Genomic DNA, 17,847 nt, shown 5'->3' with positions numbered 1-17,847 from the left:
GCAGAGGAGTCCAAGCTCTGATTCAACATGTGTAGAGGATGTTTGCAAGTGATAAAACAGGGTTGCGAATAACAGCGAGATGGTCGGTACAGTAGGTCACTTAAATCTTAACAAGCGCTCCGAGCTTTTATAGAAATAGACTCGTAAAGTTAACTGTAATGTGTGATAAAACCAGAAGATTGCCTCATCACGCTGACAAAGAGGGCCTACACATTTCAGAGCACATTAATCATCCCGGCATCATAAAACACTTCATCTCATAGAAAGTAGACTCGAGCCTGGCCGGGCTATAAAATTCAATCATCACAGTGTCAGACATTGTTCTGGCATCCCAGAAAACTCCCCGACCCGGGGAGCGTGTCTCTCTCTGCTGGACTCTCATGGTATTTACTCACGGAGAGGCTTACCCCGAGGCGAGCTCCACACCTCGGCGGCCCAGCTGGAAGCACTCCAGCCCCTCTGCTGTTGGGAATCTGTCAGGAAGCGGCAGCAGCAGGACATCGGCCAGGGTCTGCCTGGGAGCGGCAGATCAAAGAGGAGGAGCATCAGATAGCAGGCCATCCATCAGGTGGAGGAGGTACCAGCAGGTCTGATTAAGACACCAGAACTAGTTCTCTATGAGGGATACTAGTTCCTGCACAGACTCACTGCCACCTCCACACACCCTGGGTCTGTTGCTATGGATGGGTAACATCTCCTACTGTTTAGTGTATTCTAATCTCCTCTGAGGTGATGTTTGTTCTCCTGTTGGCAGGAGAGTACAAAAACAAGAAGACAGACTTTCATGAATCTGATCAGCTGTTCCCCTTTCACAACATCCACACTTACAAACACATAATAAATAAACTGAACCAATCATTTAACTTCCTCCTGTTGGCTAGGTTAATTTTCAGCACCTCATTGAAGGGTTTTTTTTTAAGATGATTTACGCATTTCAAGTTTTTAAAATGGCTTTGCAGCTTTAATATATTTTGTGTGTCATGAACAAACACACAGAACCTCTCGTGTTGATTCAGCTGAGTATCATAAAGTCTTTGTAAATCATCAGTCTCTTTGAACCATTTCTTCTGAGCCACTGGGGTTAAAATCAGTCAGTGAGCTTCACAGGCTTGACAACACTGCCCCCCTCTGTATGAACATATTATTAGTAATTATTCATGCCTTATTTAACCAGGAAGTTCCACTGAGATTAGCAATCTCTTTCACAAGATAGAAAGAACACTGTTGAGGTATTCTGGGAGTTTACCCAGCAGAGCTTTACAGATTAACCAGTGCGGTCTACAAATGTTTTGTGATGTCCAAACCAACCTAATCAAAAAGAATGCAGCAGTGATTGAGAGATTTTGCATTGGAAATGATATGTAGAGAAGCATGAAGATGCTGCATGCAAACATACTATAATATCATAATCAATCACACATAGAAAAGTGGCTTCCACAATTGTGTTCTTTGCAGGGAATGTAAAACAATTTATTCCTAAAATAAAACCCCATCTTCAAATTGAGTTTAAGTAAATTACAGATATGTACACTGGTACACAGTTTGTATGTTATCCCGTGTCTGTGTGGGTTCTCCCTTGGTTCTCCAGCTTCCTCACACCTCCATAAAACATGCAATTTAGGAGGTTTGATCATAATCTAATAAAAAGTGTCCGTAGGTGTGAGTGTGTGCGTGAGTGTTTGTCTTTCATGTGGCTATGTGATGCAGTGGCAACGCTTCATGAGCCCACCTCTTACCTGTAGTCAGTGGGGATAGGCTCCAGCAACCTCCGTGACCCGCAAAGCAGTAAAGCAGCCATAGACAAGATGATTAAAGTTGTTTCATCTACAAGAAAAAGGATGGATGTATGTTCTCTCATACCCTTGCAATCAATGTGCCATCATTAAACATATACAATGTTACAACACCATGTCCTAAATTAAGTAGGCATATATAAATCTATATAACTATATACTGTACAGTATAACTTTGAACGTACAAAATAAAATAAAAAATATATACACATGCAGTATATGCACACATATATGTGTATGTACACATATAAATATGTATATATACATATACATATTTATATATACATATTTATAAAGACTCATTCTGATATATACACGCATATATTTACACCAACTCATATATATATGTGTGTATATTGTATACAAATATTATATATTTAATTTTTTTTACATATGCATATACATATAAACACATATACACAAACCCACCCTAACCGCCTTTTGGTAAAAAAGTCATAAACTTCCGGCCGTGACACAAACATGTGGGCGTGTTCATCGTCTGTCATGAGACCGGGTCATGTGACACGACTCGTTCTGTAAGTCACGGTTTCGCTCTCACACCGTAATCGTTGAAAACATCTTTGCGGTGAGTTTTGCGTGTTTCAAATGTTCCAGCACTAAAATGAATTTATTGGGCGGTTGTCCTCTCCGTTGGATATTATGAACACAGGTTTTACGTCACCAGCCCTATCATTTGAAACGTCATTGTTTTTCAGTTTATTCTTTATGATGAACATCCCCAGCAGTCTCGCGACAGCGGTCGTGCTCGCGCGTACAGTCAGGCGTCCTGACGACACGCCGCTGACCCCGAACGGCACCGACGCGTCTATTAGCGTCTTTACGGTACAGCTCCGATCCAACGAGGAAGAGCGTGACTTTGCGTCATCTTATTTACGTGAGAGTGGAGGTTAAAATGAGTTTTCGGAGCATTTCCAGAGAGGCTCTGGTCGGATCCATCACGCTGGGACTAGTTTTTGTCGTCGGTTACATCTTAGGTAATTTCTTCATTTATAAAAGATCAGCCGTTGAGAACGTCGTTACGTCACGATCCAGTCTGTAGCGACCGACTTCAGTCACGTAGTATCTCGCTCGGAGATTCGATCACATAAGGTAGTTATTATTAGTTTTATGAAAACCGTTATGTTAGTATATTGGTTTTTTATTTTGAGCCAAAAGAGATGACTATGACTATTGTTATTATTATTATATTATTATTAACAACAACAATAACACAAATTATCGTTTGTTGATCCTCTTTTTAAATGTAATCTAATTTAAAGATGAGCAAGGACAATAAATCTAAACTTGTTTCTCATCAACTTAATTGATTTTTATAAATATCATCGAGCCCTCGGCCTTCAGTGTTTTGAAAGACTGACGTTTTATGAACATTTTTTTATGAACCACTCAGTGCATCAGTTGGAAGGAGACCGTCCAAACTGATACCAGCACCACGTACTAAAGGCGCTGTCTCAAGTAGTAACTGGGTGTTAGCGTCAAAGTTTTTCACAGTTCATTTTCACCCTCAGGGAAAAAGAAATCTTCCAGAATGAACATCGGCAAAAGTCACAGCACAAAGGTCAACCCGCTGTTGCAGTATGTCCTGAATAACTCCATGAGGGAGCATCCCATCCTCAAAAAAGTTAGGATGGTAAGGACGTCTGAGGATCTGTCATTCTGCACTGTGCATCTGCACAACTTCATTAAACATGTTTGCTTTGCTTTCAGATGACAATGGAATACTGTCACAACAGCATGATGGTCTCCTCTGAGCAGTCACAGTTCATGGTCAATCTGGCCAAACTGATAAAAGCCAAGAAAGCAATAGAGATCGGTAAGGGGCCGCAACCTCCTGCGACAAATCCAGATGTCCATTTGTCCTTTTGTTTAAGTTCAGTTGTTGCAGTAATACAAGGTCAGAACTACACACATATAGAGTAAAACTAAATCATTGTTGTACAAAACAACAATGTGATCATTAAATTTTCTAATATTAACATGATGTAGGTTAAAAAAAAAACAATTACATGAGCAGCTGAAGTCAAAAATATGAGGTAAAGTAAGTAGATGATATACCCACTAAAACCTAGGTGAAAATAACTTAATATATCATTCAGAATGACTCTTCAGGGTCCGTTTGACATTTGCTATCATGTTGATCATGCTCCTTTCGCTTCCCTCTGCTGTAGGAGTATACACAGGATACAACACGCTGAACATGGCTCTGGCTTTGCCAGATGATGGAGTCCTGGTTGCATGCGATATCAGCGAAACCTACACCAACATGGCCAAGCCTTTCTGGAAAGAGGTACGTTCATCCCTGTGTTTTTTTCTTCTTTAATTTTGTTGATTTATGATGGGGTTCCTTATTTTGTTCATAATTCTGTCACATTCTAAGCTGTAAAGAGCAGAGGATTTCCATATGCCACAGGTAACAAATGCATTATTTTGCTTGGCATCGTTCTCTTCAGTCTGCGTGTGAAACACAAACAAAGGTTTGCTAATACTGGGCTTGCGCTAGCCATTCGCCACTTCGCCATAGGCGAAGTAAATTCCAGATTGGCTACAAGGTTTTTAAACTGTGTAGCCACAGTGGCGTTCTTATTTTTACGGAAAAAAGGCTAAAACTTTGTTGCTCGCTAGGGGCGCTCGCTATTTCCGCTAGCGAGCGGCGCTCGCGCCGCTATTTCCGCTAGCGAGCGGTGCTCGCGCCGCTATGTCAGCTAGTGTGCGCCGCTCGCGCCGCTATTTCTGCTAGCGTGCGGCGCTCGCGGCGCTGTTTCCGCATGCAGACGGAATTTAGCCGTAGCATGCCAACGGAAATAGCCGAAGTGACCCGAACGCTCCCGATCATTAAATATGCACTCGGGTCATGACCTCCTCACGTCCATTGAAAAACAAAATAGTTTTTTTACAAGCTGAACCCGCGAATTTGTGTACAACAAGGCGAGGACAAATGATCAAGAGAATCCAGTGTTTTATAGTAGAGTTTGTGACAGTAAAGTCCTCATTAATAAACAAATGGTGAATGCTGGGAGGGGGGAGGAGTGGTGACAGACCGATCAGAAGGTAAATGAAAGATATTATCAATACTTGTTTGTAGTCTTAGACTTTTGTTCCCTATGACCGGCAGGAATAACCAGCGATGGTGTAAATGTGTATTCACCTCGCTTGATATTTTATATGCCTTTTTAAATTGAAATGAAAAATCATGTTGTTGAATTTAAAAAAAATAAACTATAGCATACCAATGGTGTTGGTGGTGGTCAAAGTTCAAATGTCTTCTAGTCTAAGTAAAACTTACAAGTAAACATTGAGTAATATTTTGTATGACTATCTTCACATAGTGAATGCAAGTTTTCTATTGTTGAATCTCAAATTCATTCCTGCATAAAGTAGGACAGAAATAAAGATAGTTCAGCTTCAACTGTTGACTTTAGTGTATTTTTGTAGGTAAACTGAACAGAAGATTTTGTCCTCAGAATGTACCAGAATACAGGAAAACAACCCCATTTTCTAAAACATTTCCCGGGGGGCCTCCCCCAGGGGGGGGTGCCCCCCCACGCCCCCCGAAACGGGTGTCGGTCGTCCGCGCACTGCGCCACTGTCTTGGACACAGAATGTAGCTTTTTGAATACTACCCCCCTTACATACTACCTCCTAGTGCAAGCCCAGTAATACAGCATGCAAACACAACTTCATCCTCAGGCAAACCAGTGGCATGTTCAGTGTGTGGGAACCTTTGTTTACCCTGCAATAAAGAGACTATAATTTCAAGAGTTTAAAAAATGCAACTGGAATTCAAAAGGTGAGCACAAGCAACATGTCTAGGTACTCCAACAAAATGCATCCAAACACTATAGTACAAATCGGCCACATTCAAGGTGATATCAGTGTATCATGTCTGATCATAGTCCAGATAACTCCACCCAGGTTAATGTCGATAGCTATGAAAAGAGGATAAGAACGAAATATACACACTAACATGCATGCACATCACATGCTAATGCCGTTCTACACCAATGTTCCCATGGGATTTGAAATATGAGAAAATTAACATTTACATGTTTCTCTTTGTTTACAGGCTGGAGTTGAAAATAAAATTGATTTACGCCTGCAGCCAGCACTGAAAACTCTCGGTAGAGTAATACATCTCTTTCACTTCCATGTTTGGTAGGAAGTAGAAAATCATGTTAACCCTTGAACTAATAATGGAAGAATCCATCCGGCTGCTTTCTGTAACTGCATATTGTTTTGTGGGGGTGTGTGTATGGGGGGGGGGGTGATCTGGAGTCCAGCAGCAAAAGAAAAATCTAAATCATCTATCTACTGTGTAATTTCCCTGCGGGGATTAATAAAGTGTACTTCTTCTTCTTCTTCTTCTACTGTGAGCATATTCCATCCAGGTCCCTCTTACAGTCCAAAAACACGTATTATCCTGAGACCCACGTTATCTTCCTGATGTGAATAATAAAGGAAAGATGGAAAAACTGGGACGGATCGGGACGTGGACTGGGTTCTGTTAGTGTTACGGGACGGCTGTGGTTTCTCGAGCTGTGATCCAGTGCGACATCTAGTGGTGGGATTATTTTAACAGACGTATCCGGGAAAGTGATGTAAAACTACAGTATTTTAACTATAAGTTTAATATTAATTTAGATTAGAAATATGTTGGTTTTTTACTAGTATTATTTAAATTTGTAGCTGTGATTTTATAGATGTTAAAAATGGTTATCAGAAAATGTACTTAAACTGACAAAGTACTTGATATTTAAAAAGGTATTGTATTGGTAATTGGTTATTTGAGCGAACTATAAAACAAGGCCTTCCATTACACGTAAGCAATGAAGCAACAAGTTAGCTAACGGCTACGTGTTAGCTAAACCCGTTCATTTAGCTGTCCGACAGCTAGCATTAGCTAATTGAATAAGATGCAGGAAGCTAATAGAAAGAAAATTCTGTACCAGTTCCGGTCGTTCCGCCGGGAATTCATTCACTTTTCACTGAAAACTTTGGGTTGAATTCCGTCTAAATTGGTTTTGGCCCACAAACGTTTTCCGGTACTTCCGCTAGGCGAACTCAATCAGAACCGACGCGAGACACTGGCGCGAGCGTGACGTCGAACCGTGACGTCACGAACGTAGAGGTAACGGGATTTTTTATACTGTAGAAGAAGAAGTATACTTTATTTATCCGCAAGGGAAATTACATAGTAGTTCTCTGTAGTTCTCTTTTTTGAGAGATATTACGCTTTCAAAACAAACAAATTAACAAAGTTTGAATTTAAAATATTCATTGCAATTTTTAGGTTATTTTAATCAAAAATTAGATATTCACTTGTTTAAAATGATGGATGTTTAAAATGTTTTCAGGAAGGATTATTTGCTTCTCCGTAAATTGAAGTCATGAAAATACTTTAAATCTAGGAATCATGTGAATCATCATTAAAAAATTAGGTATCAACTTGATACCTCTTGGAAGGTCCACATTAGACATGCAAAATCATGGGGTTTGTTTATATTGCATAGTGGGAACACTTGACCACCAGATAAATGTTGATATATTATGTATAACAACAATTTTATATTTTTAGATGACTTCTTGGCTGATGGACAGGCAGAAACATTTGATTTTGTCTTCATCGACGCAGACAAAGTCAACGTTGACGCCTACTATGAAAAGTCTCTGTTGCTGTTGAGGAAAGGGGGCATCATTGCCATCGATAATGTGAGGGCTCAAGACACGTATTCTGCCGTAGTGGGATCTTCAAAGAAGCTGAACCTTTGTCTTTGTTGTCTGATCTCACAGGTACTGTGGGGCGGGAAGGTGCTGGATCCAGCGCCTGATGACGAAGACACCATAGCGCTGGACAAGCTGAACAAGAAGCTGCACAAAGACATCCGAATCAACCTGAGCATGCTTATGGTGGCAGACGGGCTCACGCTGGCATTCAAGCTGTAGGGCTGACGAGTGTAGCTTCATGAACTGTTTAAGAGACTAGGAGGCAAAAGTATTACCACAGATCGCTTTAAATAATGTACAACCTGAATTACAGGTTCCAATAACATTCGAAATAGTGACTATTTGTTTAAATAAAACAATTCATGCATTTGGTGTAGTAGTGCATCATTTAATGAAATCCAACTGGGCAAAGGAAGACTGTTGATTTCAGGACTTTATTTGCAACATGCCAACACACACGGCTTCCCAATTACTATGAGTCTTCATAAATGGTAAGAAAAGTGGTGATTCTTCCACATGGGAAAAAATATTTGTTCAAATGATCTTACAGCTTTAGAAGCAGATATACAAGGGAGAGGAAGTCTCAGATCTGTCAAAAGGTACAACTAATCCTATAGTAAAGTGAATATCTGGCAATGTGTTGCTGTTTATTTTGATCAGCATGTTGTGTTGCAGGAACGTCCATCAGGCAGAACACCACTATCACAAGTGTTCAGATGAAACTAAGTAGAAAGATCTTAAATAAAGGTTTAATCTACTGTGCAAAGTAATGCTCAGATGTACATTCTACATTTCACACAGCAAGATATGAAGGTTTGGTTTGGTGGATGTGGTGCAACCACTGGAGGACCGTTTTCTAGCAGAGGGAAGGAGATTGTGACCGTGATGAAGAGGAAGCTGCTGGAAAGATTTCTGTCTCATCTGGCTTTGTCATTTTTGGCGTCTTCAGTTTAAAATATCTCCTACTGACCAGACAGGAACACCCGGGGTCAGAGTCAGCTGATATTAAGCTAACGGCATAGCGGATCCTCACGCCTCCAGTTCCAGGCCCAGACCCAGCTTGTGACCACCGGCATTGATATTCTTCCCATCAACCAGGGCAGAGAGGATTATTTTCATACCTGGAATGTAGACGCATACATGAAAGATAGCTAAAAGCAGGCGCAGTGTTGTCATCTCACATTCGTACAAGAGGCTACAGGTGGTTCTTACCAGGCCGGAGGGACTGGGTGTATCCAATTCCAACCAGGCTGGAATTATTCACCTTAGCCTGGAGAAAAGGTATAGAGACATTATTATTTATCACCTATTACATGACACAAGTTGTATGTTCTGAAAACGTCTCCATAAAGACTAAGCCCTCAACACACAAACACGGTTTAGATTGTCCTCAGAGGTACTCACTGATATGGAGGCACTGGGGTCTAACTGGTATTTGGCAGCAATTCCAAACTGGGTGCTGTTGCTGCCTGATGTCCATGAAACATTCACAGCGGTCTCCAGATTGTCGTTAACCTTCTGGTAGATGGAACCACCGAAATCTGAACCATTATTTCTGAGATGAAAGAAAAAAGTTTTTATGTCGCCTGACAAAAAATTTCCTGATTATTGCTGACAACCAAGACTTGGATACGCTTGGCAGACTTTTCTGATTCTGAACAAATAATTTTTTTAGGCTTAAGCCATCATGCCAGCTAATCACAAATAACATCTCCCTAGTTAAACTAATTAAAATAACCCACTGCTATAAAAAGACATGTACACTGGGGATAAACTGAGAGCTGCAGTCAAGTCAAAATGCTGCATACTTTTCTTTCTTCACAAAATAACCCGGTGTTGTTTCCTTAAATTAAGTGCAAACCTACATGTTGGTGTGCAGCTGGAAGTCTCCGGTCTTGTATCCGACAGCAAAGTTGCTCTTGTTCATCTTGGATTTGGCCGAGTCGAAGGACATCTGGTATCCGGCCAGCCAGCCCTCGTAGCCGGCGACCGCCGCTCCGTGAATAGTCGGACCAGCAAAATCAAAGTCTACATCAACCCCGGCGTTCAGGTACTCCCTTTTATAGGCCGTCTTCACCCTGCCGCTTTTCTTGCTGTGAAATTAACACAGGAAACCGAGTTTAGAGCAGATCTCTACATGAAAGCTGGTCTAGATTTTAAAGTGATGTATCAACCGGCTCACCCGGTATTCGGTGAAAACGTGGTGTCAAACGTAAGTTTCAGGCCTTTAGTGATCTAAAGAGAACCATTCCATCAGTCCCAGTTTATTTAGAGAGTTTCAGTAACAGGATGATGAGCAGAGTTTTGTCTTTACCTGGTCCTCCACACAAACTTCTGTTCCCAGTGTGTTTTCCGTGGTCCACTTCTCAGTGAACGTCAGCCCGTACTCAGACCACTTGTACTTGGTCTCTAGGGATCCGGTGACCTTGCTGGTGTCCATGTTTGATAAGCCGGATGTTTTAAACTCCTGGAGTGAACAGAAAAGGAAAAAAATCAGTCAGACACAAGTTAATATTTATAGTGACTTTTGTAAGCTTCAATGTTCATTTGTCAGTTTCTCCTCTCTCTTCCCACCAGTGATCAATAAATCAACTGAAGCACTACCATCATGACAATTCTTAATTTCTAAGCATCTGGAGGGGAGAGGAGGCTTGTTGGAGGAGATATGGGTGATGATGCACAACTGCTTTCTATACAGGAAGATTATTTAGCACTCATGACAGAAACAAGCAACTCGAATATGCAAACTGTGGAATGACTCATCCTGTCTTCATCAGTTATAAGGGATTGAGGAAGTGATTAAAATGAGTACTGAGAGATGATGTCTGTGTTCCTCAATAACTGAAAGCTTGCATCACACTGGCGATAACTTAAAGCCTGCATCACGTATAGTAATAATAAGAGTTCAGCTCACCACACCGCTGGAAGACTTTGTCTTCACATCAAGCTTCACCATCCCAAAACCTGAAAAGACAAAAACAGTGAGCGTCGATGTTCCGGCCTGTGAAGCCGGCCTGTCCTCAGCGGGGCAATAAATACACACTTAAAAAACTGCCTTTTATCTTGCGTCCAGTTACCATATCCCTTATTGAAGATGTCATTTGCTGATTTTCCCAGGTCTGCGTATGTCGGAGGAACAGCCATTTCGCCTGTCATGAAGGACAAAATTAAGGACATATAAATCCTGACAGACGCATGTATGTTAAAAGCATATTTACAGAAACATGAAGAAACCATTTGTGTGGAAATTGGAGACGCGTTTAAGAAGACATTCTGTGACATCACCTATAGCAGATGCACAGTGCTGCCCTTCTGGAGAGGAGCATAATCCTCCAAAATTCCTTTTCACTTTCTCAAAGTCATTCAGAAGGGATCGGTTGCTCAACCTGCCACACCTGCTGTAAACGGGGCTGCAGCTGGTTGTACCACTGAGGGGGCCAGAGTCATGACCTCTGAATCATTCCTGAGAATTAACACCATGTTTAAACGAAGTGTATTTAACCATCCCAGGCTATTTGCTATTGTCAGTCTATTTATTTGAAGTCACACTAATCCCTCCAGTTTCCGATTAAAACTTTATTTACTCAGACACCCGCAGCCTTTGAATCTCCATGACTACTATTCTGACGTCACGCCTCCTCACTGTCAAGGTTAAACCCGAGGGTTAACTCAATCTGCTGGCAGTAACCAGGAACAGCTTGACGGTACGTGGCAAAACGCCATTTAAGGTGTGCCTTATACAGTAGCACCGCTAATATTACTGATTGAAGAAGGATGTTATGTTAAGCACCTCAGTTAAGCTTGATTTTCACTTTTCAAACATACATGACCTTTTTGCATAAAACTTCCCGGTTCCAGCTCCGGTGTTTTGTAGGAGCTTGAACACGCGGATGACTGGGGGCGTTTTCTAGCTAACAAATTCCACAACGATGTCGTCGAAATTCAAACTAATTACGATTTTAAAAGCCTAAATAACTACAAAGCAACTAACTCACCGAGTATTTATGTTGTTGTTGTTGATGTTGTCGGTTTGAAAGGCGAAAAATTCAGCAATAAATGCGGCAGTACCCAGTGGAGGACGACTGTGGAGGAGAAACTGCAAGAAGCGCTTTCCTGACCTCGGCGCCGCAGGACCCCTAATGTAGCTGTCGACTTCCTGCCTGTCTGAAATGATAGCGGGGATAATGACGTAGAAAATCTAGGTCATCGAAATAAGAATATATCTGTGTTTGCTTATCAGAGTACCGATATAAGTTCATGTTATTTGTATGTTTTTAAAAAGATTTCTCCACTAAATATATTTTGGATCCTCACCGGCATGATGAAGAGTTCTAAACATGAGATTGGAAGCTCGCTGTCACTTATTAGCATAAGTAAATAAATGCTAACTGACGAATAAATATTCAGTAAAAATAGAAATGGTGAATAGAGAATATATTCACCTATACCACATTAGAAAAATGACATACGCCAATTTTGAATGACAGTATGTTTAAATAATAATCCACGTTTAATTAATAATGAACTAATTAAATGCACACATTTTTTAATAAACCGATGTTATGGAGCTTTTATTTTGTAGTAGTGAGTTGAGGAATAAAAACATCCGCTGTTTGATTTCAGCTCTTTAATGATGGAAATGACTAAAAGACATAAAACGAGTATCGCAGCTTCTCAGGAGCATAAGACAAGAGCACAGCATCATACCTCACACATGTGCTGCGGGCTGTCCGTTTCCTTTACAATAACCACGTTTCTAACGTGCTGTCATAACAACATCTGTCAAGTTTTCACCGTTGAAACGCAGAGGAAAATCAACTTTACACTGCGTTTCAAAGAAATACACTTCGGAGCAACTGTAAACATAATTCTTAATGTGCATGTTGCTTTAACACTGATAATGAAATACAAAAATACGTAGACGTTTACAAAATTAAATAACTTAATAAAAACAAATGCATAAAAATGTTAGGGTCCTTTTTAAGAGCTATTACTGCAGATTAACGTTGAATAATAATTATCAGGGTAATCTCAAATTCTATACAAAAAACTTTTGCTATTCATAACATATTTGGGTTATTTATACAAAGATACATCCATCATAACACTCAAGTTAATTGGCAAATGGAATAATTAAGACAGCTGAAAAAATCTTTGATTCCATGTTTTTTGGCTGACAATGACATTTCTTTAAATGTATTGACTTTTCTGGGTTTGGTATGGGAAACAGGCCGATCAAAGTGAGCAATATTAACAAAGGTCTGTCATAACACTGCAAAAATGGATGGAAAATTTCTCGGAATGAAAATCTCTTTTCCAACACGGCCAATAAAAATTATATAGGAAATGTGGTTCTTGTCTTGTTATAAAAGAAACGAGTCAACTCAGTTATCATCTCATTTCTACTGGGATGGAAAGTCAGTTGAATTTTCTAAAACATTTGTGAGCAAAAAGAAAATTTTCCAAATTGCAAATTGATTTACAAAATATATTCACACCCTTTTTACTTTTAAAACTAATCTGCAGTCATTCAGGAAAACAATACAGCTTTGTTTTGCTGTGAAGTTCCAGAGAAGTTTTGTGGACTCAGAAACTTCTTGTGACTTTCCCTCAGCACAGAGAGGAGTAAATAAAGACTGACTTTTTACTTTGTTGGTGGTCCATACTGTTAAGTTTAAATAAATCACACTGTCGGGATTAAGACGAGACTTTAAGTCAAGAATCTGAACGCCAACGCTGAAATGACCAAGAATGACAATCGCACAAGAAATAGAAAACTGCTGTGAAATGATTGAAACCCTGTGGAGTCACTGAAAACTTCAGTTCATGCTACATGAAATAATAACCCACTGGAGGAAAAGGAACAACCAATGACTGAGACCGATCTCCACTGTGTTTACTTTTTAACGGTACGTGTGGGGTTTTGTTTAAGCCACCTAGAGATGGTCGAAGAAGCAGGTCAGAGACTGAGTCCAGAAAGTAAGACATCACGGCTCCACGTTTTCCATCATGCCTCAGTTGGCAACTTGACAAAGCAGACACACAAACAGTGCACTCTAAGAAGGGCAGCGGCGACGCTGATCCTTATCCAATAAGCCTCCTCAGCACAGTCGGTCGGGAGAAGGGCCAGCAGTACTCGTTGGGGACAGGCCCGTTCACATTGCACTCAAAGAAGGAGAACATGGGGAACCAGATGCGCGCCCGTCGGCTCTGCTGGTAGGCGCGTGTGTTGGCTAGAGTGTGGTAGTACAGGAAGAGTCTGGTGGTGATATAGAAGGCAATGAACACGTCGATGGAGTAGTGCTCGTGTGCTGCCAGGATGAAGAAGATACCAAAGAGATTCAGGACCCAGGACAACGTGTGGATGAAGTTCCAGCTCCGTGGAGTGTCTGAGGAACAAAGAACACCTGAGACTTTAATATTTAAGTGCCACTGCAGCACATTTATCATTTTCTGTTAAGTCAGTCTGACGAATCCCAACTTTAATGAGGTGTAATACCAATGAAAGCCACTAGATGGCAGCAGAGGTTGATGAAAACAAACTGCAACTCAATGATGTCACAACTTTCACTCAAAGTGAAAGGACAAATGTTTTCTTGGTTTCCTTGGAGGAATGAGGAAAAATCTGGAAGTTAATGTGAAATTTAAAATAAAATCAAAGTTATTGTCTCATGTGTCAATCAGTCTACAATTTTCATCAATAATTTTAATTTTAGACTTATTTGAAAAAAAGAGGAACAAAAAAAAGTCATTTAGTCTACTTCAAGATTTTACTTCCACCAACAAAAGAAGCAGGAACAGACTGATTATATTTTGCGGACTGGATGTAGCTTTGATCCGAGTGTAAAAAGTTCCGGTCCTCAACGGTACCAGCAGTACTCACACTCTGTGACGAAGAAGTTCAGCATGGTCAGAACCACCGTGTGACCACTGAACATGTAATCTCCACATGTATGTACGCCCGTCAGGGTCATCCCGAAACCGGTCCAGATGGCCACGGCCCGCTGCAGTTTGGCCCACATGTCACCGTAAATCTGGGGACAGGTAAAGCTATCAGTGCTGTGACCATCCAATCAGAGACTCAGGTGACGTGCGCTAGCCGTTACCTTTCCTGAGCACTGCAGGTGTTGTCCCGGGACAGACAGCGAGGTGACAAACATGGTGATGCAGCGCAGCATGAACACCGTCCCCATCAGGCTGCACAGACGCCGCAGGAGGATGGACCTGCAAGCAGCGTGTAAACGATTAACCTGCATCGTCCGTAGCAACACAAGCCTCATCGTAACGACACGACGCCGACGTCCGGACTGTACCGGTGTTTATGAAGCAGCAGCACCAACAGCCAGATGTTACAGAGGATCACCCCACAGGCCTCCGCCATGGCAAACGCCCACGGTATCCTCGGCACGCTGGGAGGAAAAACCAAAATCATTGAAGTTATTTATCAACATAAACAAGTCCTTACCTGTTTTATATCAGGACACATTAAATATATTAAGTTTCAGACCAACAAAAGAGACATTAATTTAAAAAACAGTCCAGCCCTTCTCCCTTATTGTGGATCCAATATTCAAGTTTACAGGTGAACTCATTGCCATCAGTGGATATTACTGGATGATGGTTTTTAAGTAAACAGATCAGTTTTCAGTCTCTCCAACAGGCGCAAAATAACCAAACTAAAAATATCCACAGACGAAATTATGACAATATGACACAGCAGCAGACAGACTCTTTTCATGGCCTTCAAAATATGAACTTCAAATGCTATAAAGAAATAAAAGTCGATCAGGCCACATTTTCATCGCCATAAACAAAGACATTCACTAAACAGCGGGTCACACATTAAGTAGGTCACTTTAAAACAGACTCCTTTGAACCGACGCTTTCCCGTCAGGAATACGTGAGGACGATAATAGAAACATGCGACAGGAAGTAGGCCAGTTATCATGTCCACCATCTGCTGGGACATTCTGTCACAAATTTATCACAGATGACTCACATGTGTTGCTTCAGGGGTCACATGATTAAGACTCAGGAGTGTGTTTGTGTCACACACCCACCTGTCCAGGAAGATATCTGGCAGCGGAGGGTAGGTCCGCATGTCAGGAACCCTCTCGTGCACGATGACCATGACGAAGGAGGTGAATCCGAACACAAAGACTACGTAGACGGAGCTGAGCACTGTCTTCCAGTACTCGGGATCCAGGCGCCTCGTCTGCTGTTTGAACTTCCCGTTGGTGTACTGGTGGTATTCTTCTCCCACCGGTGCCGTGTCGGTGCTGTCACAGTCTCTGCCCGACTCTCCGTTACACAACCAGTCCAGACTGCCTCCAGAGCCTGTTGGAGAGTGGCCATCGTAGGGAAGCCCCAGCTCCTCCAGCAGGTCCACGTTCTGCTTCTGGAGCTTACGGATGGACACCATGAGCCGTTTGATGTCCCCCAGTACCTTCAGCTCCAGCGGCGGCGAGCGGAGGTCGTACTCGCTGAGGGCGAGCAGGCTGGTGCCATCCAGTCGGTGCTTGTTGCACAGCAGGTCCACGTAGTCGCAGAAGCCCTCCTCCTTCAGCCACTTTGCCACGTGTTTGGGCGTCCAGCGCCGGACGCTCGACTGGGTCATTTCCTCCTCGCTCCGAAGGCTTGAGAAAAGAAAGAAATGTGTCACCAAAACCAAACTCTCCCTTCTTGTCAGAACCAGTTCTTCACCAATACATACAGAAATGTTAAGAAAAAGCAAACCAAATCAGCAAACCACGTCAGTCTGCAGCAGACAGAAGTTAACTTCACTATGTGAATGTTTTCCAGCTTTCAGCTCCTCATTCAGCCCAGAATTCACAACTTAAGCAAATATTTGACGTGAACATAGTTATTTAAGATAAGTTTGCACAATGGAGACTACACCCTGAACTAGAAGCATTCATAGAGCCCATAACCTCACCCATGAGCAGCCCTCTTCATCATCCTCACTGGCAGAATGATATCCAGTAAGGTCTGTTAGTCACATACGAGTCACCTTCACCTCATTCCCTCTCCTCGTGGTCAATGTCATTTTCATAGTTTAAGAATTTGAATAGAAAAGACAGATAAATACAACTTTGTCAAAGTTGTCAGTCATCACCACTACTGGTTCCTTAATACTAGGTATAAAAAAGAACTTGCAAACATTTTTAAATTTCTGGGTATCAAAAATAACAAAAAATACCACAGTAATTTGATTTTCTTATTTGAATAAGAAAAAGCTAATCACTAAAATTTCTTTAGCTCTTCTCGATAATCATCACTTTATTTATCAGCCCAATGAAAAGTGTTTAACAGTTTAAGAGTCGCTGCAGACAAAATCAGAGTCTCCTGACAGACAGAGGTCAACGGTTCTGAACCTAGATCTGGATCACAAGTCATCCCCCTCTTCCTCCACCCGGGGTCCATCTCTACACCAAATGTCATGAAAATCTGCAGACACATTTTTGACTCTTCGACCAAAACAAAAACCTGGGACCACGTGACCTCCTCCGGCTCTAATTGGTGGAGCTCAAATCTTGAACCCAAAGCGCAGAGACGTTTCCCAGGACGCTGAATAAATTAAACTGAACTAGTTTCAGTTTAACTTTAATGATTTAATTCCTCTAAATTCAACCCAGCTTTGCCAGATTTACGTTAATAATTGGCGTCAATTTTTACAGCAAGACACTGCGGTCCTCTAATGTTAGCTTTTATCCAATCCCTCATAACAAAACCGGCTATCAGTCAAAAGGGCCAGCGGAGCTAATCTGTTTAAAATTAGCGCACAATAATCAGTTAAATTAGTAAATAAGTGTGTGTAACATTATTTAAATAATAACGGGGTTAACACAAATCAAAGCATCCCTCATTTTTCCAGAACTACCTGACCCACACAGGCTAGCTGATTCAGCCCTAGCTTATATTAGCCAGCCAGCTATCTGCCAGCCGGATTAATGCCCGTTAAGTCGCCACTCACCCGGACTGAGGCGGAACAGAGGACGGTGCTCGGTTATCCAGCTAGCTAGCTAAACGGCATCTCAAAACAATCTGGCGGAATCGTATCTGCATGTGTGGAAATATCACGGACTCGTAAATCATTTCGCCTCCGGGTTAGCATCACTGTTGACAGCACATGGGGTAATGACGCTAATGGATGCGCACGGAAAAATTAGCTCCATGGGGCTAGTTAGACCAGCAGCGACACCCACCGGTGGGAACGTGGTACTGCAGGCCATGTATTGCAGCGCATGATGAAAAGCTTGGAATTACTGTATACTAGAGGTTAAAGATTACAAACTGAGAAATAAAGAATGGA

General features: G+C 41.6%; 3 protein-coding genes across 8 annotated transcripts; 1 reads left to right on the top strand and 2 right to left on the bottom strand.

Moving 5' to 3' along the window:
- The first annotated feature begins 2,289 nt into the window (after nt 1-2,289).
- On the top strand, nt 2,290-7,901 carry LOC137588152 (catechol O-methyltransferase domain-containing protein 1-like). 3 transcript variants are annotated; one of them, XM_068305025.1, is made up of 7 exons: nt 2,290-2,379; nt 3,323-3,444; nt 3,522-3,627; nt 3,983-4,101; nt 5,878-5,932; nt 7,387-7,520; nt 7,602-7,901. In XM_068305025.1, exons 2-7 carry the CDS (start codon nt 3,343-3,345, stop codon nt 7,752-7,754), a joined length of 669 nt encoding a protein of 222 aa, XP_068161126.1. In that variant the 5' UTR covers nt 2,290-2,379; nt 3,323-3,342; the 3' UTR covers nt 7,755-7,901. The 3 variants fall into 3 exon arrangements, with proteins under 3 accessions (XP_068161126.1, XP_068161124.1, XP_068161127.1); XM_068305023.1 differs by lacking the exon at nt 2,290-2,379 and adding an exon at nt 2,632-2,788; XM_068305026.1 differs by lacking the exon at nt 2,290-2,379 and adding an exon at nt 2,759-2,903.
- Nucleotides 7,902-7,950: 49 nt separating this feature from the next.
- LOC137588151 (voltage-dependent anion-selective channel protein 2-like) lies at nt 7,951-11,667 on the bottom strand. 3 transcript variants are annotated; one of them, XM_068305020.1, is made up of 9 exons: nt 11,531-11,667; nt 10,613-10,684; nt 10,450-10,499; nt 9,850-10,002; nt 9,718-9,770; nt 9,401-9,628; nt 8,940-9,090; nt 8,748-8,805; nt 7,951-8,656 (listed from the first exon to the last, which is right to left on the bottom strand). In XM_068305020.1, the coding sequence occupies exons 2-9, from the start codon at nt 10,677-10,679 to the stop codon at nt 8,565-8,567; spliced, it is 852 nt and encodes a 283-aa protein (XP_068161121.1). In that variant the 5' UTR covers nt 10,680-10,684; nt 11,531-11,667; the 3' UTR covers nt 7,951-8,564. The 3 variants fall into 3 exon arrangements, with proteins under 3 accessions (XP_068161121.1, XP_068161122.1, XP_068161123.1); XM_068305021.1 differs by lacking the exon at nt 11,531-11,667 and adding an exon at nt 10,821-10,950; XM_068305022.1 differs by lacking the exon at nt 11,531-11,667 and having other exon boundaries at nt 10,579-10,630.
- Nucleotides 11,668-12,147: 480 nt separating this feature from the next.
- samd8 (sterile alpha motif domain containing 8) lies at nt 12,148-17,663 on the bottom strand. Of its 2 annotated transcripts, none has more exons than XM_068305019.1 (6): nt 17,509-17,663; nt 15,596-16,171; nt 14,849-14,944; nt 14,642-14,759; nt 14,419-14,569; nt 12,148-13,924 (listed from the first exon to the last, which is right to left on the bottom strand). In XM_068305019.1, the coding sequence occupies exons 2-6, from the start codon at nt 16,150-16,152 to the stop codon at nt 13,620-13,622; spliced, it is 1,227 nt and encodes a 408-aa protein (XP_068161120.1). In that variant the 5' UTR covers nt 16,153-16,171; nt 17,509-17,663; the 3' UTR covers nt 12,148-13,619. The 2 variants fall into 2 exon arrangements, with proteins under 2 accessions (XP_068161120.1, XP_068161119.1); XM_068305018.1 differs by lacking the exon at nt 17,509-17,663 and adding an exon at nt 16,471-16,762.
- Between the last annotated feature and the right edge of the window lie 184 nt (nt 17,664-17,847).

The sequence above is a fragment of the Antennarius striatus genome, chromosome 21, assembly GCF_040054535.1.
Source record: "Antennarius striatus isolate MH-2024 chromosome 21, ASM4005453v1, whole genome shotgun sequence".
NCBI lineage: Eukaryota > Metazoa > Chordata > Actinopteri > Lophiiformes > Antennariidae > Antennarius > Antennarius striatus.
The sequence above is the reverse complement of the archived record's forward strand: the minus strand, read 5'-3'. Positions and strand labels throughout refer to the sequence as shown.